This window comes from Coregonus lavaretus (assembly GCF_964263955.1).
Source record: "Coregonus lavaretus genome assembly, chromosome: 14".
In the NCBI taxonomy this organism is placed as follows: Eukaryota; Metazoa; Chordata; class Actinopteri; order Salmoniformes; family Salmonidae; genus Coregonus; species Coregonus lavaretus.
This window is the reverse complement of record NC_140001.1, coordinates 38,245,876-38,267,037: the sequence shown is the minus strand read 5'-3', so window position 1 is coordinate 38,267,037 and position 21,162 is coordinate 38,245,876. Positions and strand designations below refer to the sequence as shown.

Here is a 21,162-nt window from a genome sequence, read left to right as displayed (position 1 = left end):
CTTTGAAACCAAAAATAAAATTACAATAAATAAATCCATACTTAATAGTGAGTCTAACAATCAACCCTAATAATAACCAAAACTCCCAGTTCTTCCTTCTTTTAGTTCTCCATCTCTCTCTTCTCAGGCTCTAGGACCTGAGAAGGTGGTACGGCTTTTGCTAATATTCAATGTAACTCCTTTCCTGTGAAATCTTTCAGCCCCAGCAATCACAATGATTTCAATATTTTCTCCACCTTGGCAGTGCCATTTATCACCATTGCGATAAAGGCCAAAGTCCACCTTTTTAACCTTTAAAATGTCTGGATCTTCTTGGTGTAAGACAACCCCTGCAGCCTGCAGTGAAGGCCGATCCACTACCATGGACTCTTCTGGTGCAACATTCAAACCCTCAACCCTTTTCACAGCTTCTGCATAAGAAATGCTCTGTACAACCCTGACTTTGACCACATCATTATCCTTTACCCTTGTGGGGCATTCAGAAGACATGGCTTCATGATTCCCACCGCAATTACAACATGTCACATTTTCTTCACTTTTATAACACATAATATGATATTTTCCACATCTTGTACATCTCGGCTTCTCCCTTCTGCAAACACTTTCTACATGACCAAAAGCTTTACAATGTTCACACTGCATTGGTCTTGGGATAAATGTTCTAACTCTGTAGTTAATATACCCTAGCCGCACTTCATTAGGGAGAGACTCCATTTCAAAAACCAAAAGAACAGATAAAATCTTCACTTTTTCCCCATTCACCACTCGACTCATCCGACGTGCTTCAATCACTCCAGGAATATTTTTCATCTCTTCCAAATCAACTTCCCACGAAACACCAGATATAACCCCCTTGAGGGGTGCCTTGTTCCGAAGAGACACACACACACAACACTTCAAACTTATCAAATAGATTAAAACACAACGCACGTTCCTTCTGTTCCGCAGAATCACAAAAAAAAGCCCTCCTCACATCCTTCACTTTACCCAGCACTCTCTCCACCAGTTTGGATAACTCAAATGGTTTCTTCAAGATTGGTACTCTGCTCAGCTGCTCCTTATTAACAAAACGTACTCCTACTAGATACGAAAGGTCATTCTCATCACTGTACCGTACTTTGCTACGTTTTCCATTATTTTGAACAATACTCCAATTCTCCTTGATTCTACCGCCATTGTATTCAGATTTTACCTCATCATCCGCTTCCGCCATCTTCCCATTTCACATGTCCCGTGACACCATGGCATATAGGGAACTTGTAGTGTTATTGTGATATAACATGTACGTTTACGTGCACACTAATAATTCGATATTAAACTGATTATGGAGGTAGGCTGATTATGCAATAGTCCTGTAATCACCTTACCCTTATCTTAATCGGCATATGGTCAAAATCTAAGTAAACATACGCCAATTAAAACACCTGGTTTTCTGAGCAATCTTTCGAATTATTAGGACATGTAGGGTGTGTTCGTAAATTCAATATGGAGTGCCAGAGTGCGCTCTGGGTGTTCGTAAATTCAGAGCGTTATCAGATTGTCCGTTCGTAAATTCAGAGCGTTTCGCTCTCGGAACGTTCAGACTGCACACTGGACGCTCTGGCCGAGGAGTATGGTTGATCCGAGCTAAGGCAGTCAAACACCCAAATTAACTGGCTAAAGTTGGCTAGCTTGCTAGCTACCTCCAGTCACAAATGAGAGAACACCTCAGTCTGACCATTTTACTCGCCCTAGCAGAGCTGGTTAGGGTGTGTTCATGTTATCTAGAGAGTTGGTGACTGTAACTATGCAGTTAATTATGTTTATTTGCCGACATTTACTGACACCGGTCATATTCAACGGGTGTTGCCCGTTCGTAAATTCATCAGTTATTCTGCCCTCAGGTACACTCAAACTAGAATGCTCTGAAATCAGAGTAGAGAGCCAGAGTGAATTTACGAACGCACTCGTAAACACTGTAATGGGGCGTTCTCTGCGTTCTAGCGGTGTATTTGAACTGCGCATGTGCTAGCACCAACCGAGCGAGACTCCCTCTTTAGCATGAGTGAAGTGAGTTCGGAAAAACAGAATGAATGCGTCTTTATTAGTAGTTTTTACATACAAACGTATTGTCCTAACTCAGAATCAAATATGGTTCCCGAAAATGACATGTTCGCTGTGGTAGAACATTTATTTTTATTGGCGATTTTCTGAATTTATCAGGGAGCCTGTTTTCAGATGTGTCCATGTAAACAGGATTATTAGAGAAATCGTTCTTCTTGCAAAGCATGTAAACGTTTTAATCGAACTATTATTATATTAATCAGACTAAACACAATAATCGCATTATTGTGTGCATGTAATGAGTCGAGAGCCATCCCATAAAAAAACGTGGTAAATTCGAGATCAAATTCAACAACGTTTTTTGCTAGTGTGACGGGATAGGAACTACCCATTTTGGAGCATGTTTAACAGGGGACCCTAATCAGTTGTGAACAGGTAGAAATGTATAGAAGCACCCCTAAACCTTTTCAGGTGAGCACTTTGTGGCTTCATTCTGAATCTCTTGTGCTGTGTCACAAGTGTGTTTCTTCGGAGGAAACCATTTTGGGACCATGCTGTTTTGACAATTGTTATGGTCGAAGTGCTCAAAGGGTAGGCCTATGTTACTTCATCTGCATCAATGTTTGTTTATTTGAGTTAAAACTGAAGAAGGCAGTGTTAAATGTCCTTTGATGGTCAAAGTAGGCAACCAGTTTTCTGACCCTGAGTGACAAGAAAAACAATAATTAACTTGACAAAGGAGCTGCAGGCTGTCTGAACTTCCTGTGAGGAAGTATTGAAACCAAATCGGGTTTGGTCACATCTGCTCCATTCATATGGCACAGATCACTTTCAGAGCAGTTCAAAGGCCTCTGCACACAGGGGAAGGAGAGGGGTCAGACTGAAACACATGCAGGACATCCAGACAGGCAAATGCACATACCAAGCAGAGGGTTTGCAGTTGGGATTTTTAATGCTCATTAGACAGGGCAAGGTTTTTCTTTCCTGTTCAGTGAATGAGTCCATGACTTTCCTTCTGTTTTTGTTAAGGCAAATATTATTATTTTTCACAGCATTCAACAGACGATATAGGCTTACAGTATACTACAGTAAATCAAATTATTATTTGCCTACTTGGAATGTGTACCTTTCTGGATCTAAGCTTTATTTCCTTTACAAATTATATGTCATGGGCTTGTAATGGGTTTATAGAATATGTCCTATTTAATCAGTAATAAACTGTTCTGTTTATTCCATCATTTTGTTGCTTGTGATAGAGCTGTGCAGAGATGGCTGAAATGGCTGCTATGAACTGAATATACTGGATTAAAAAAGATAGCAGATTGTAACAGGCTAATGTGATGCTCCATTAACCATTACAAGTTAGTTATTGTTTGTTTGGACAGATTTAAAATAGACAAGATGGTGGCATACACATTTTTGGGTTACTTCAAGGAGCAAAACATGTTTTTAATTTAATAATGGAGCCTTTTCTAAATTCAAATGAACCCCCTGCAACTAGACATAGACGTTTAGAAGCCATTGGTTGTCTTCCAAGTCAGGAATTGAGGCAGTATCGACAAGTTAAGGTTGGTGAAAAATGTGCTGTGCTATGCCAAACAGTACCTATGTAATAACGCCTATCAGCCAGCTGGAACAGCTCAATGGTCTGACTAGGTAATATTTTTAATAAATATTTATTTTTCAATTTCTAAACTAGCCTACTGTTTCTACATAGAATGTACCAACAGTCTAGGCCTATAGGCTAGTCATAAAGGAATGTAGAGAACAGCGGGACAGGGAAGCGAACCCGGGTGTCTGGCGTGAAAGGCAAATACCTTACACATCATGCCAATAGGGTTAACTCACTAAGTAGGAATTGTAACATGGCTCATATAGCGAGGATCGCTAAATTGCCCCCTCCAAACGGGAAAGCACATCCCCGTGCTTCGACTACTCAGCCCCCTTACACGTCCGGGCTGTGTGTTCCGATGGCCACATCCCACTTCTGACACCAATGTAGTGAACGGCGGGGCAGGAAGGCGAACCCTGGTCGCATCGCGCCAATATGGTTAACCCACTTGGTGGGAACTGTAACTTGGCTCATATAGCAAGGATCGCTATAGTATTCACAAACCCTTTATAAACATGGGCATTTATAAAAAGTGTTGAATTTAAGGCACTTTTGTCAAGCATGCAAGTGGACTGTGTGTGTGTGTGTGTGTAAGCTTGATGAGGTAGAAAGCAAGTTTGGAATTTATATTTGTTCAATTGACAGAAAGAGAGAGAGAGGCTATTGATAATAGAATAAGATCTGTATTTATAAAATTACTAGAGAAGGGACCCTTCCATATCCTCAGGTTCCTTTCACGCCCTCTCCCTCGCTGACAGTTGAGAGCCCTCTGAACTTAGAAAACAACCCAGACACTCGTGATGTTATTGAGAGGAGAGAGCCTGTGGTTGATGAAGTCTTCAATTCAGACCCAGTTTAAAATTCGGTTTTACTTCAATTCTTGCTCCTTTTACCCATGTGGGGAACTATAAAACCACACATGAATTAGACCCCGCCTTTAAACTCAAACACGAACAAACTTCAAAGTCTCTTCGGCTGCAAGGGCCCCGCCCCCTCGCTCCGGAATGGCTTCACAAAGGATTTGCCGACGTTCGGGAATTCCGCCTTCAGTTCCTTTTTTAGCGCCTCTCGTGCGCTGGAATCTGTCCAGGATCCCACCCATCTCCGTTAATTTGACAACACAAAGGACTTCACCGAACCCGAAGACACCGCCTACTATTCCAAATAAGGGTCGTCTCTCCATGTACGGCAAACAATCGGCTGGAGAGCGTCCTTTTTTCTTCCTTATCCCGTTCATATGATCCGAAAGGAACTGCGCTACAAGTTACAGCGGTGCGATCATGGCGGAGCGAGTCCAGCAGCCCCCGGCCAAGCGGCTCTGCTGCCGGCCCGGCTACAACCCGGCATGCAGGCAGGGGCAGCGGGCTGGAGGAGTATTATGTGGCGGTCCGGGGTCTGCTCCAGGGGGATTGGGAAAAACACACAACCCCGAATCGCTGCTCGACATCGCGGCGCGGAGAGTCGCGGAGAAGTGGCCATTCCAAAGGGTGGAAGAACGGTTCGAACGGATTCCAGAACCCGTCCAGAGAAGGATCGTGTACTGGTCGTTCCCGAGGAGCGAAAAGGAGATCTGCATGTATTCTTCGTTCAACGCAGGGGGAGAGGAGAGTGGAACTAGCGGGGAAAACAATGACGAGACCCAGCTGCCTTTCCTACGGGGTGTCACTCTGCTGGAGGGCGGTTGGGTGGACAACGTACTGCAAGTCGGTGAGTAGCTTTCGCTAGGCTACTGGGAAATATGATGCTGGCCGGGGAATAGTTAACAGTTAGCTAACACAGTTCCAAGCTAACCCACATTGCTTGGAATTTCAAGGGAACCATGTTAGCCAAAAGGCTAAATATGTGCTTGAATAGCTGAGTGTTATTTTAATTATATCACTGACTAAGTAATGCGATTCTATATTTTCCAGTAAGGGGGTAGGGTAACCTACAGTTCTTCCCCTTGTTTTTTCCCAGTGCGCATATAAAATTGCTCTTAGCCATTCCCAATTGAAAGCTTAGCACTTTGTTCCTATTTTCGTGATCGTTTGTGTCTTTTCAGCTTTCTGTCCCCCTCCAATGGGTAACCAGACAAAAGCCCCCCTTTTCACCACTGGCTAAATAGGAGATATTTAGAAAGGGTGGGAGGGACGGCGATTTAAAGCCACAGCGCTTCTATTTTGTTTGCCAAACACCTTTGTGAGATGTAAGCTTTTGCTCTGCTACGTTTTCAGCATTCGTGAGAGATTTTCCAAGCACGAGAAAGGCTGAGATTGTACGTGCTAGTGTATGCCAACAACGCACAATCATGTGTCCTGTTCCATAATGCATTATTTGTGGGATATCCAAGTGTAAATAAGTACAGGTATTTAGACTGCTATTGGCTCAACTGCTTCCCTTTGCCAGAGCCATAATATTTCCCTGCCTTCGTCAGTGCAATAGGCTCAGCTGTCACTCTTTGCCTCCCCACCCTTGGAAACACTAATCCCATTACGCTTCCCAGTTAATCTGAATTTATAATGCAATCTGCAAACATGATTTTATGCATGATCTTTCCTCTGCCTATTCCCCTTGTTCTTTCCCTTCAGAAGGATCTGTGTTGCTCTCCAGCTCTTTGGGGCTGCTCACAATATTATCCCTCTACCAGCTCCTATCTGTTTACCAGATTCCTCAGCACTAGGGCTTGTTTATGGCTTCTCTGGGAGACATAGATTGTCAGTTCTTGCAAATAAGTGTTAGCTCAGATTTGGTGAGGTGTGTGTGTGTGTGAGAGAGGGAAAGTATAATGAAAAAAGGGAGGGGGAGTGTGTGTTGTCTGTCTCATTCTGCATGCTAGCAGGAAGAGGGAGGATGACCCGTGAGCCCACAGCAGGAGTGCCTGTTGTGCTGATTGAAAAATTCACCCTAGAATTTTGTTGCTGTGGAAAATAAAGCCAAGGAAAATATATAATAAATAAATGATGCCATCTTCTCCAGGGGACAGGCTGTCACTGGAGGAACGGCTTAAAAGCAGGGCAACATGGGGTGGAGCGGGCTGTCAACCGCATCACAAACCACCGCATGTAGGGACCCATCAAACACAGGAGGATTTGTCCTTAAGTGTGTGTGTGTGTGTATACTGTTGGGTGTTGATGATGAAAGACAGTACAGGAACAGAGAGAGAGAACGCAGAGGTTATTGTGCGTATAGGGAAAAGCTAATATTCTTGAATGAATACGTGTCTGTACTCCTCCCCCTCTCTGTCTCTCCCTGGTGAACAGCTATAAAACTCCATATTTACTACCCTAAGGCCAACTACCAGCCCCCTGGTCTCCTGTGATTATTTATCTGTTTCTCAAAGACATTAATCACACGTTATTTTATTCCCCCCGGGGGGGTGGGGGGGGTGCTGTAGAAGGAGTAGGAGAGATTGTGGATAAAGATGGAGAGACAGAAAGATGGAGAGAGGAAAAACAGTAGATCCAGTGTGTAGCCTAATGAAACACTCCACCTCTCCCTGACGTTCCCCACTCTGGGAACACTGATGCTCCAGAGGAATATTCTGCAACATTACATACATAAACATTATACCAAGGTCATTTCTATAGGAATTATGTATGTCATTAGTTATATAGCCTAGTAACAATGTACAGGCTTGAACATCGCCTATTTAGGCATATTGCTCTTTATTAATTCTGTTTCCCAAGAAAATACAAACAAGTGAGCATTAAAATAATTGGAATGTATACTAGTTTCACAACAGCCGCAGGATTCTAGGGTAGTGATGTATTCTATCATTGTCTAGGGTAGTGATGTATTCTATCATTGTCTAGGGTAGTGATGTATTCTATCATTGTCTAGGGTAGTGATGTATTCTATCATTGTCTAGGGTAGTGATGTATTCTATCATTGTCTAGGGTAGTGATGTATTCTATCATTGTCTAGGGTAGTGATGTATTCTATCATTGTCTAGGGTAGTGATGTATTCTATCATTGTGATGTGTACCTGTAGACTTTTTACCAGTCACTGTGTGATCTGCGTGGTCAATACCTACATGCTTACCAATGCCAAATGAGCATGTTAAATTCATTTGAACTATTGTACTGAATTCCACACAATGTGCTCATTCTGACCAGTGCCATAGCACACAACAACACATGGCACCTTATATGGACTAGGCCTAGCTATTGTTCTGTGTCTGATTTGAGCTGAGAATGCAGTTTAGGGATGGCCAACATAGCATGACAAAAGCATGTTGGTACACAAGCAGGGCGGGACTCTGCTCTCCTACCCCCATTACTCTAATCCAGGTCATATTTTGCCTTGCCTCTGCCTGAAATATCACTGAGTGTCTGTGGGTGTTACACTTCCTAGAGTCTGAATGTCATCCTTTCTTGGTCCACCTATCATTCTGTGTGTGAGTGTGAAACTGGTTAATGTTTTTACGTCCTGGTGAGTCTTAATTAGGGCTATGCATTGGCCCCTGTCTTCCATTACCTGCTGGCATGTTAGCCAGAAAAGGTGTTTTGTACTTTTTCATAACAGGGTAAGGATTATGAGCTGTGGAGATTATGCCATCATGTTGCAATTATCTTGGCATCAAGCAGTTTACTCCATGATTTCTCTGTGTGTGTGTGCTAGAAAACTATGTCTTAAGCACTTATATGCCAATGATGAGTATGCAAGCAGTACTGCCATCATTACATTTTTCATCCCATCTTTAGGCCTTCATATCAGTTTCATATAGCTCATATCGTCCCCAGGTGGTGAGGGTAGGCGACAACACATCTGCCACGCTGACCCTCAAAACGGGGGCCCCACAGGGGTGTGTGCTTAGTCCCCTCCTGTACTCCCTGTTCACCCACGACTGCGTGGCCACGCACGACTCCAACATCATTAAGTTTGCTGACGACACGATGGTGGTAGGCCTGATCACCGACAACGATGAGACAGCCTATAGGGAGGAGGTCAGTGACCTGGCAGTGTGATGCCAGGTCAACAATCTTTCCCTCAATGTCAGTAAGACAAAGGAGCTAATCGTCGAGGACAGGAAAGGGAGGGCCAAGCACGCCCCCATCCATATCGACGGGGCTATAGTGAAGCGGGTCGAGAGCTTCAAGTTCCTCTGTGTCCACATCACTAAGGACCTATCATGGTCCAAACACACCAACACAGTCGTGAAGAAGGCACGAAAATGCCTCTTCCCCCCCCAGGAGGCTGAAAAGATTTGGCATGGGCCCTCAGATCCTCAAAAAGCTCTACAACTGCACCATTGAGAGAATCTTGACTGGCTGCATCACCGCTTGGTATGGCAACTGCTTGGCATCCGACCGCAAAGGGGCTACGTACGGCCCAGTATATCACTGGGGCCGAGCTCCCTGCCATCCAGGACCTCTAAATCAGGCGGTGTCAGAGGAAGCCCCTAAAAATTGTCAGACTCCAGCTACCCAAGTCATAGACTGTTCTCTCTGCTACCTACGGCAAGCAGCAAGTCTGGAATCCCCTTTACCCCGACTCTTTTGACCCATCACATACGCTGCTGCTAATGTTTATTATCTATCCTATTGCCTACTCACTTTATCCCTACCTATATAGTGGGCTCCAAAATTACTGGCACCCCTGACTGGCAATGCACAAACAATACATTAAAAAATATAAACAATATAATTATAGAGAAACTCAAAATACCAACAAGTGAGAAATATTGTACTTTATTAATGTTTCAATGGAACCAACCAAAATCATACAATTATTTACCAAAATTAAGGTTTCATAATTATTGGCACTCCTCATTTAGTACTTAGTTCAACCACCTCTAGCAAGGATAACAGTATGGAATCTTTTCCTGTAATGTTTGACAAGGTTAAAGAACACATCTGGAGGGATTTTGGACCATTCCTCCATGCAGATCCTTTCAAGATCCTTCACATTCTTGGGTTTGCGCTTATCAACTGCACTCTTCAACTCAGCCCACAGATTTTTGATTGGATTGAGGTCCGGCGACTGAGATGGCCATGGCAGAACATTGATTTTGTTGTCACAGAACCATTTCTGTGTAGATCAAGAGGTGTGTTTTGGGTTATTGTCTTGTTGGAAAGTCCACCTACGGCCAAGTCCCAGCCTTCTGGCAGAGGCAACCAGATTGTCAGCCAAAATTGCCTGATACTTGGTGGAATTCATTATGCCATCAATCTTAACTAGTGCCCCTGGACCTCTGGAATTAAAACAGCCCCAAAACATTACTGACCCACCACCATATTTCCCCGTGGGTATGAGGTGCCTCTCCTTGTATGCATCTCTGTTTCGACGCCAAACATGCTGATGCTGTATCTGACCAAAACGTTCAATTTTGGTCTCATCTGACCAGAGCACCTTCTTCCAGTCATAATTTAAATGACGTTTGGCAAACTCCAAGCGCTTGCGTCTGTGTCTTGGGGTCAGAAAGGGCTTTCTTCTGGCAACCCTTCCAAAGAGCCTGTGGAGGTGGCGTCTGATGGTACTTTTTGAAACCTGGTGACCCCAAGACACCACCAAGGCCTGCAATTCTTTCACAGTGATTCTTTGGGATTTTGTTGGTTCTCTCACCATCCTCCTCCCTATCCTGGGGGGCAAAATGCATTTGCGTCCTCTACCCGTGAGGTTTTCAACTGTTCGATATCTTTTTAATGTTTTAATTGCCATGACAGTGCTCAGTGGTATATTCAATCGTTTGTGGATCTTCTTGTAGCCATTACCAGATTTATGAAGGTCTACGACCATCTGTCTCTTTTGAACTGCCAGTTCTTTTGTTTTCTTCATGGTGTTGGATGACAAAGGGATATTGCATGCGAGTTACCTCATTTTTATACCCTAGTCAAACAGGAAGTGATTTAATGGCTCAATATACAACTCTGGAAAAAAATTAAGAGACCACTGCAAATTTTTCTTAAATCAGCATCTCTAAATGTATGACAGACATTCCATTCCAGTCTGTTGAATTCCAACACAGGCACACCTCATTCTACTGAATTAGATACTGATTAGGTGATCACCTGAACCAAATCTTATTTAATGTGGAAAAGTATAAAAACCACTGCTGTGGTCATCACTATCTTCCTGCAATAGGACCAGTTGGATGGCAAAAACAGTACTAATAGTACCTCAAAAGTAATATTAATCAAAAAATAACTATTGACCATGCCAAAAGAGTTGAAAAGGAAAGTTTTGAGTGAGGAAAAGAAGGGTTCAATTCTGGCTTTACTGGCAGAGGGATACAGTGAGCGTCAGGTTGCTTCCATCCTTAAAATGTCAATGACGGCGGTTCATAAGAACAAGTTCAAGCAGCAGACATTAGGGACAACAAAGCTACAGACCGGCAGAGGGCGAAAACGACTCTCTACTGACCGGGATGACCGCCAACTCATTCGAATGTCACTCAACAACCGTAGGATGCCATCAAGTGACCTACAAAAAGAATGGCAAACGGCAGCTGGGGTGAAGTGCACGGCGAGGACGGTTCGAAACAGGCTCCTAGAGGCAGGGCTGAAGTCGTGCAAAGCTAGAAAAAAAGCCCTTCATCAATGAGAATCAAAGAAGAGCCAGGCTGAGGTTTGCAAAAGACCATAAGGATTGGACCGTAGAGGACTGGAGTAAGGTCATCTTCTCTGATGAGTCCAATTTTCAGCTTTGCCCAACACCTGGTCGTCTAATGGTTAGACAGAGACCTGGAGAGGCCTACAAGCCACAGTGTCTCGCGCCCACTGTGAAATTTGGTGGAGGATCGGTGATCTGGGGGTGCTTCAGCAAGGCTGGAATCGGGCAGATTTGTCTTTGTGAAGGACGCATGAATCAAGCCACGTACAAGGTTGTCCTGGAAGAACTTGCTTCCTTTTGCTTTGACATTGTTCCCCAACTCAGAGGATTGGTTTTTCCAGCAGGACAATGCGCCATGCCACACAGCCAGGTCAATCAAGGTGTGGATGGAGGTCCACCAGATCATGACCCTGTCATGGCCAGTCCAATCTCCAGACCTGAACCCCATTGAAAACTTCCGGAATGTGATCAAGAGGAAGATGGATGGTCACAAGCTATCAAACAAAGCCGAGCTGCTTGGATTTTTGCGCCAGGAGTGTCATAAAGTCACCCAACATCAATGTGAAAGACTGGTGGAGAGCATGCCAAGACGCATGAAAGCTGTGATTGAAAATCTGGGTTATTCCACCAAATATTGATTTCTGAACTCTTCCTAAGTTAAAACATTAGTATTGTGTTGTTTAAAAATTAACATGAACTTATTTTCTTTGCATTATTCGAGGTCTGACAACACTGCATCTTTTTTGTTATTTTGACCAGTTGTTTGTTATTGTTATTGTCATTTTCTGCAAATAAATGCTCTAAATGACAATATTTGTATTTGGAATATGGGAGAAATGTTGTCAGTAGTTTATAGAATAAAACAAAAATTTTAATTTCACCAAAACACATACCTATAAATAATAAAACCAGAGAAACTGATAATTTTGCAGTGGTCTCTTAATTTTTTCCAGAGCTGTAGGTCCTTAAGACAGATAAACTTAAATAAGTGGAATTTAATTACTGGTTTAATTTTGGTAGATGTTATTTACAATAATCTTTAAGGGTGCCATTAATTGTGAAACCTTGATTTGGAGGACATAGATTAAATAATAATTAAATCAATAAATGATTTTGGTGGGTTCCATTGGAACATTAATATAGTACAGTATTTCTCACATGTTGGTATTTAGAGTTTATCTCTATAATTATATTGTTTATATTTTTTTAAGTATTGTTTGTGCATTGCCAGTCAGGGGTGCCAGTAATTTTGGAGCCCACTGTATGTACATAGCTACCTCAATTACCTTGTACCCCTTCACATCGACTCGGTACTGGTACCCTGTGTATATAGCCAAGTTATCGTTACTCATTGGGTATTTATTCCTAGTGTTATTATCTTTCTATTTTTCTCTTTGCATTGTTAGGAAGTAAGCATTTCACTGTTCGTCTACACCTGTTGTTTACGAAGCATGTGACAAATACTGTTTTATTTGATGAATCACCTTTATTTATCAGCAGCACTGAGCTGACCGCAGGGCACTCTGTCATGGGCACAGCATGGGGTAAATCTCTCCAGAGAGAAAGAGGGGGGTAAAGGAGGGAGAGGACTAGCCTCCTTAGCAGTGAATAAAACAACAGACCTCTCCTCGCCAAGGGGAAAGGTGTGTGTGCATACACTTGCACTTGAGAAGACGAGAATTGGTGTATGTCTTTGTAAGATAGTTTAAATGTCTATGACTTAGAGACCGTGTCATTGAGCATGTGTGTATTGAACAAACGCACGACACACACACACACACACCTGTTGTTTACGAAGCATGTGACGAATAACATTTGATTAGATTTTCTCTGCTTCAGTAAAAGCCACCTTGGCCGAATTATAGTTTACATTGATCTCCATTTCCAACTCTTAAAGGACACTCAGAAGGCTTTTAGACATTGCTACTCTAATTTATTTTACTGTGTGAAATAGAAAAGAAAATCAAGCATGTAATCTTTCAGACTTAAGCCTACTCTGGTATTTATTTTTACCTTAACCCAGTAACCTGGTTAGCTTGTTGTTATTGAATTGGGCCCTGAGACTCCCCTTGCCATGTGACCGACCCTGGGATCCTATCGTCATGGAAACATGGCTGGGCCTGGGGTGGTGTAAACAGCTGGCTTTCCAAAGGGAACAGGAGCACCATCCAAGGGTAAGGAGTGTTTTCTCTCTTTTTTCTTCATAATTAATTCCACTTTGCACCAATGGGCTGCTGCAGAAAACAGTATTAAGCTTTCCAAGCCACTGCTGACTGTGGGAGGAAAGTGATCCTGTGTGTGTGTGTGTACTAACCATGTTATACACGTTATCATTATCATAGAACAGTGCTTCTCTGTGGTGTGTGGTCAACAGCTGTATGTTCCCTCACACATCCAGATGCTAAAGAGCTTTGAATTAGCCCAAAGGCCAAATCTGAAAGGTGTGTGTGCGTATGTGAGTCTGAAAGAGTTCTCTGTATTTTCAGCTCCACCACAGCTCCTGATGAACGGGCTCCCCGCCCCCATACCGCCTGGATCCGGTTTGTGTGTGCGCGTGTCCTCCCCTGTCCTGTGCCCCAGTCGTTTAAGCCTGGAGTAAAGAGGTGGATGGTTAGCCTACCTGCTGTCGTTACTGATTGAGAACAAACATCTCTATCTGCCCAAAACAAACATGGTGAGCGACCAGTCACCACTGGGGGGCTGGGCGGTTTGACAGTTGCTTCCTGTCCCTAACTGAACAAAGACTGGTTTGTGTTGTTTACGGCTCAACGGTTACTGTTGTGTTTGGATAGGGAAATTCTAATCTGAAATAACTTAAAGATAAATTGTAGATACAGTATAGCCTAGTCTAGTCGTCTGTGTGTGTCAACTTGGATATAGTTTAGGCATTCTAATGATAAGAGGGTGGATGGCATTCCCGTCAATCAGCGTTCTCACCCTATCTTGTTTCCATTCTCTCATACACACACTTGTCTCATAGCCTTGGGGTGCTAGGCAAGTTTTTTTTCTTCTTCTCTGGTGCCTCACAATAAGCAATACCAGACGAGGATGAGGGTTTACCTGCCTATGAGCCAACGCGCACGCAGTCACACACACTCACACTTCGGGTGAAGGTGTTCACTCAATGGCTCCGCCCTCCTCAGGGACAACGAGGTCAAAGGTCAGACAGTCACATTATTGTTTTCCAATAAACACAACCTAACTAGCAGAAGAGCTTGTATGTGGATATAGAGGAAGCCGTTTCTAACTGCTCGTGTTGGAGAGATGTCAACGCTGTCTGTCACTCACACTGATTGGAGAGATAAGATGCATGCTTCTGCATGATCATCATTTTCCAGATACACATTACACACATCAGAAGATGTGTTTTAAATACCTGTACAGGGTTTTCCTACACTATCTGGCTGAGGACACACAAACGCCCCAAGACACAAAACACAAAGCACAATATGACACTGAGTAAAAAAGCACTAGTCTAAATGACACCAGAAGGTCTACTGTATATCGCAGTAGGATATATAATATAACTGCTGTATGCTTGAACTTGGTATTACGATGATGAATGAATATCTGAATTTGATCCCGTATGGGTGGTTAATTAAGTCTACTGACGCACCCGTGCGTCAGTCAAAGTTACATAATAAAAAAATCTGCATCTCAATCCCATCAATTTAAGCTAGATCGTTTTTTGTATGGTCTGCGTCTCAATCCACCGCACCCGCCTATGGAAGGTGGCCGAGCTACAGCGGTGTTTGTCAGACCATGAGACATCCAGAAAATCGGTCTTCTCACAAAAGCGTCTGTAGGGTCTGAACAGTTTGGTCTACAAACTATTATGACCACTCCGTTTTGCTCTATGACCCCCACAAGTGTCACAGGACTCATCTGAAGGTAACCAATACAAACAAATTGAAGTATTTTTGCCATTTATGAATGTGTTATTCAATGCGTTTTCTATGAGCTATAGTAGGAAAGGCCAAATTCAATATTTTATCCCAAAAAATAATATATATATTGTTTATACCTAAAGGGGTCCTAAAATTCCAAATCAAATGGCTAAATGATACATGATATGACCATCTTAAAACAATTCCATATATTATCTTAGTAACAACTGCTTTTAGAGGTTAAGTGCAACTTATATCTGGAGTCTTTGTATGTCCCCAAATGGCACCCTATTCCAATAGGGCTTTGGTCAAAAGTAGTGCACTATATGGGAATAAGGTGCCATTTGTGTGACGAGCCTGTGGCTGTTCAGAGGCTACTGCTGTAGTTGAGTGGGGTGGTATGTCAGGCATGCATGCACTGCTATGTGGAAGTACAAGTGAATGGCTCTTCAGGCATGAGAGGGGGAGGAGAGATGTTTAAAGGACCAATGGAATTTAGTTTGGCCCTCAAGTTTCTTTCCATCTTAGATTCTCTTTCACTCTCCCCATCTATCTCTCTCCCTCTCTCCCTTTGTATGCTCTCACGCTCTCCCCTACTCCCTCACTATCATATCCTTCAACATTTTCCAGTCTCCCTCCTTTTTAAAGGTCCAATGCAGCCATTTTTAGCTCAATATCAAATCATTTCTGGATAACCATTAAGTACCTTACTGTGATTGTTTTCAATTAAAATGGTCAAAAAGAAACAAAAATACAGAACCAGTTAAAAGTTTGGACACACCTACTCATTCAAGGATGTTTCTTTATTTTTACTATTTTCTACATTGTAGAATAATAGTGAAGACATCAAAACTATGAAATAACAACATATGGAATCATGTAGTAACCAAAAAAGTGTTAAACAAATCAAAATATGTTTTATATTTGAGATTCTTCAAAGTAGCCACCCTTTGCCTTGATGACAGCTTCGCACACTCTTGGCATTTTCTCAACCAGCTTCATGAGGTAGTCACCTGGAATGCATTTCAATTAAGAGGTGTGCCTTGTTAAAAGTTAATTTGTGGAATTTCTTTACTTCTTAATGTGTTTGAGCCAATCCGTTGTGTTGTGATGAGATAGGGTTGGCATAATTTCACAGTATTATTCCAACCTCATAGTGTGGAAATAAATATAAAACACAGGAAATGCGTTTTTTTTTTAGTGCACTGGGCATTTAAATTTGTCTAATTTTCAACTACTTAACAAAATGCACATCGCAATAGGTGGTCCAGGTATCCTCATGACATGGCACAGGTTGGGGGGGTGGGCCTTTCCTCGTTTGTTCTCTATTGCTCCTCTGTTGTTCCTCAAGCAAGTGGGAGGCCAATGACATCACAAAGTGGCCTTCAGACCAACTCCTTGAGTGCCCTACTCCTTGAAGTTTGCAGTTGTGTAAAAAATTTAATAGATTTTGATCAAAACACATTTTTTTTATCCTTTAGTGTGTGTGTGCTTTACTGTATTTATACTCAATAGGAAAAGTAAAAAAGTCACTGGAGGACATCTTTAAGCATGGTAATAGAAGCTCATATCTTATTTACACTCGTCCATCTAGATAGGCCCACAGTGTGTTTCTATACTACTTCCTGTGTCCGTGAGACTCCCACAGGAAACTCTAGTACCTCTAGTACCATGAGCCAGACATGACCTGAGGCTCTATGCTCTCTGAACCACACCATTCCTATCCAAAGCAACATTCAGCGGTGGGGAGTGCGGACACCAGTGGTCATATTTGGTGTACGCTACCATTTGGAATGCTGGATTAGCAGAATTGATGCAGTGTTCCAGATTTGGCCTGTGTCTGTCTGATGTGGCCCATTCTGTCCTGCCTGTTCCCCCGGGCAGCCAAACCCACTCAGGCCCTCCTCCCAACCCAACCCAACCCACTGAGGCTCATAGAAATAGAATGGTCAGAAAGTCATTCTATTTCTATGCTCAGGCCCTCCTCGCAGCAGGGCCCTGGGAGACATGAGTATTCCAGGGAGAGATGGGTAATGGCCCACTCTCTGACATACAGTCAGTCTATTGGACTGGATGGCAGACGCCTATAAAAACAAAATAAAGCAGGGAGAGAGTGGGAGAGAGTGGGAGCGGTCGGATCGATAGAGCAGGGACACGTCTCCTAATAAAGATGTATTCCTTTTTCTCCCCCGCTCCATCCGCCGGGAAGGGGAGGAGAGAATGTGATTAGCAGCCTGGTTTTCCCAGGGTGCCCCCCTGTGTGTGTGTGTGTGTGTGTGTGTGTGTGTGTGTGTGTGTGTGTGTGTGTGTGTGTGTGCACTATGCAGTTCACATGTCTCTGTGTGTATTGTTTGTACCTGTGTGTGTGTGTTGTGTTTGCATGTGTGTGTCTCTCTCTCTCTCAATTCAAAGGGCTTTATTGGCATGGGAAACATGTTTACATTGCCAAAGCAAGTGAAATAGATATTAAGCAAAAGTGAAATAAACAATCAGAAATTAACAGTAAACATTATACTCACAAAAGTTTCAAAAGAATAGAGACATTTCAAATGTTATATTATGGCTATGTATTGTAACAATATGCAAATATTCTGAACAAAAATATAAACTCAACATGTAATGTGATGGTCCCATGTTTCATGAACTGAAATAAATTATCCCTGAAATGTTCCATATGCACAAAAAGCTTATTTCTCTAAAATGTTGTGCACACATTTATTTACATCCCTGTTAGTGAGCATTTCTCCTTTGCCAAGATAATCATATCAAGAAGCTGATTAAACAGCATGATCATTACACAGGTGCACCTTGTGCTGGGGACAATAAAAGGCCACTCTAAAATGTCCAGTTTTGTGTCACAACACAATGCCACAGATGTCTCAAGTTATGAGGGATTATGCAAGTGGCATGCTGATTGCAGGAATGTCCACCAGAGCTGTTACCAGAGAATTGAATGATAATTTCTCTACCATAAGCTGCCTCTAACGTCGTTTTAGAGAATTTGGCAGTACGTCCAACCGGCCTCACAACCGCAGACCACATGTAACCACGCCAGCCCAGGACCTTCACATCCGGCTTCTTCACCTGCGGGATCGTCTGAGACCAGCCACCAAGACAGCTGATTAAACTGTGGGTTTGCACAACCAAAGAATTTCTGCACTAACTGTCAGAAACCGTTTCAGGGAAGCTCATCTGCGTGCTCGTCGTCCTCACCAGGGTCTTGTCCTGACTGCAGTTCAGCGCTGTAACCAACTTCAGTGTGCAAATGCTCACCTTTGATGGCAACTGGCATGCTGTAGAAGTGTGCTCTTCACAGATGAATCCCGGTTTCAACTGTACCGGGCAGATGGCAGACCGCGTGTATGGCATTGTGTGGGCGAGCGGTTTACTGATGTCAACGTTGTGAACAGAGTGCCCCATGGTGGCGGTGGGGTTATGGTATGGGCAGGCATAAGCTATGGACAACAAACACAATTGCATTTTACCAACGGCAATTTGAATGCACAGAGATGACCATGACAAGATCCTGAGGCCCATTGTCGTGCCATTCATCCGCCGCCATCACCTCATGTTTCAGCATGATAATGCGCAGCCCCATTTTGCAAGGATCTGTACTCAATTCCAGGAAGCGGAAAATGTTCCAGTTCGTCCATGGCCTGCATACTCAATCAATCAATTTTCAATCAATTTTATTTTATATAGCCCTTCTTACATCAGCTAATATCTCGAAGTGCTGTACAGAAACCCAGCCTAAAACCCCAAACAGCTAGTAATGCAGGTGTAGAAGCACGGTGGCTAGGAAAAACTCCCTAGAAAGGCAAAACCTAGGAAGAAACCTAGAGAGGAACCAGGCTATGAGGGGTGGCCAGTCCTCTTCTGGCTGTGCCGGGTGGAGATTATAACAGAACCATGCCAAGATGTTCAAAAATGTTCATAAGTGACAAGCATGGTCAAATAATAATCAGGAATAAATCTCAGTTGGCTTTTCATAGCCGATCATTAGAGTTTAAAACAGCAGGTCTGGGACAGGTAGGGGTTCCATAACCGCAGGCAGAACAGTTTAAACTGGAATAGCAGCAAGGCCAGGCGGACTGGGGATAGCAAGGAGTCACCACGGCCGGTAGTCCCGACGTATGGTCCTAGGGCTCAGGTCTCTCAGTTGGCTTTTCATAGCCGATCATTTAGAGTTGAAAACAGCAGGTCTGGGACAGGTAGGGGTTTCGTAGCCGCAGGCAGAACAGTTGAAACTGGAATAGCAGCAAGGCCAGGCGGACTGGGGGCAGCAGGGTGTCATCATGCCCGGTAGTCCTGACGTATGGTCCTAGGGCTCAGGTTCTCAGAGAGAAAGAGAGAACGAGAGAATTAGAGAGAGCATACTTAAATTCACACAGGACACTGGATAAGACAGGAGAAGTACTCCAGGTATAACCAACTAACCCCAGCCCCCCGACACATAAACTACTGCAGCATAAATACTGGAGGCTGAGACAGGAGCGGTCCGGAGACACTGTGGCCCCATCCGAAGAAACCCCCGGACAGGGCCAAACAGGAAGGATATAACCCCACCCACTCCGCCAAAGCACAGCCCCCGCACCACTAGAGGGATATCCCCAACCACCAACTTACAATCCTGAGACAAGGCCGAGTATAGCCCACAGAGGTCTCCACCACAGCACAAACCAAGGGGGGGGGGGGCGCCAACCCAGACAGGAAGATCACGTCAGTAACTCAACCCACTCAAGTGACGCACCCCTCCCAGGGACGGCATGAAAGAGCACCAGCAGGCCAGTGACTCAGCCCCTGCAACAGGGTTAGAGGCAGAGAACCCCAGTGGAGAGGGGAACCGGCCTGGCAGAGACAGCAAGGGCTGTTCGTTGCTCCAGCCTTTCCGTTCACCTTCACACTCCTGGGCCAGACTACACTCAATCATATGACCTACTGAAGAGATAAGTCTTCAGTAAAGACTTAAAGGTTGAGACCGAGTCTGCGTCTCTCACATGGGTAGGCAGACTGTTCCATAAAAATGGAGATCTATAGGAGAAAGCCCTGCCTCCCGCTGTTTGCTTAGAAATTCTAGGGACAATTAGGAGGCCTGCGTCTTGTGACCGTAGCGTACGTATTGGTATGTACGGCAGGACCAACTCGGAAAGATAGGTAGGAGCAAGCCCATGTAACGCTTTATAGGTTAACAGTAAAACCTTGAAATCAGCCCTTGCCTTAACAGGAAGCCAGTGTAGGGAAGCTAGCACTGGAGTAATATGATCAAATTTCTTGGTTCTAGTCAGGATTCTAGCAGCCGTATTTAGCACTAACTGAAGTTTATTTAGTGCTTTATCCGGGTAGCCGGAAAATAGAGCATTGCAGTAGTCTAATCTAGAAGTAACAAATGCATGGATTAATTTTTCTGCATCATTTTTGGACAGAAAATTTCTGATTTTTGCAATGTTACGTAGATGGAAAAAAGCTGTCCTTGAAACAGTCTTGATATGTTCGTCAAAAGAGAGATCAGGGTCAAGAGTAACGCCTAGGTCCTTCACAGTTTTATTTGAGACGACTTTACAACCATCAAGATGAATTGTCAGATTTAACAGAAGATCTCTTTGTTTCTTGGGACCTAGAACAAGCATCTCTGTTTTGTCCGAGTTTAAAAGTAAAAAGTTTTCAGCCATCCACTTCCTTATGTCTGAAACACAGGCTTCTAGCGAGGGCAATTTTGGGGCTTCACCATGCTTCATTGAAATGTACAGCTGTGTGTCATCCGCATAGCAGTGAAAGTTAACATTATGTTTTCGAATAACATCCCCAAGAGGTAAAATATATAGTGAAAACAATAGTGGTCCTAAAACGGAACCTTGAGGAACACCGAAATGTACAGTTGATTTGTCGGAGGACAGACCATTCACAGAGACAAACTGATATCTTTCCGACAGGTAGGATCTAAACCAGGCCAGAACTTGTCCGTGTAGACCAATTTGGGTTTCCAGTCTCTCCAAAAGAATGTGGTGATCGATGGTGTCAAAGGCAGCACTAAGGTCTAGTAGCACGAGGACAGATGCAGAGCCTCGGTCTGACGCCATTAAAAGGTCATT

General features: G+C 43.5%; 1 protein-coding gene across 2 annotated transcripts in view; it reads left to right on the top strand.

Moving 5' to 3' along the window:
* Positions 1 to 4,918: 4,918 nt before the first annotated feature.
* LOC311141417 (zinc finger SWIM domain-containing protein 6) overlaps positions 4,919 to 21,162 on the top strand; it is a 58,376-nt gene continuing 42,132 nt past the window's right edge. Inside the window, exon 1 of one of the 2 annotated variants that reach the window (XM_084176741.1) lies at positions 4,919 to 5,362. In XM_084176741.1, coding sequence (XP_084032867.1) covers positions 4,936 to 5,362 — 427 coding nt within the window. In that variant the 5' untranslated portion in view covers positions 4,919 to 4,935. Of the gene's footprint in view, positions 5,363 to 13,799; positions 13,861 to 21,162 lie in introns of those variants that run through there. The other variant, XM_084176742.1, reaches the window with a different exon arrangement.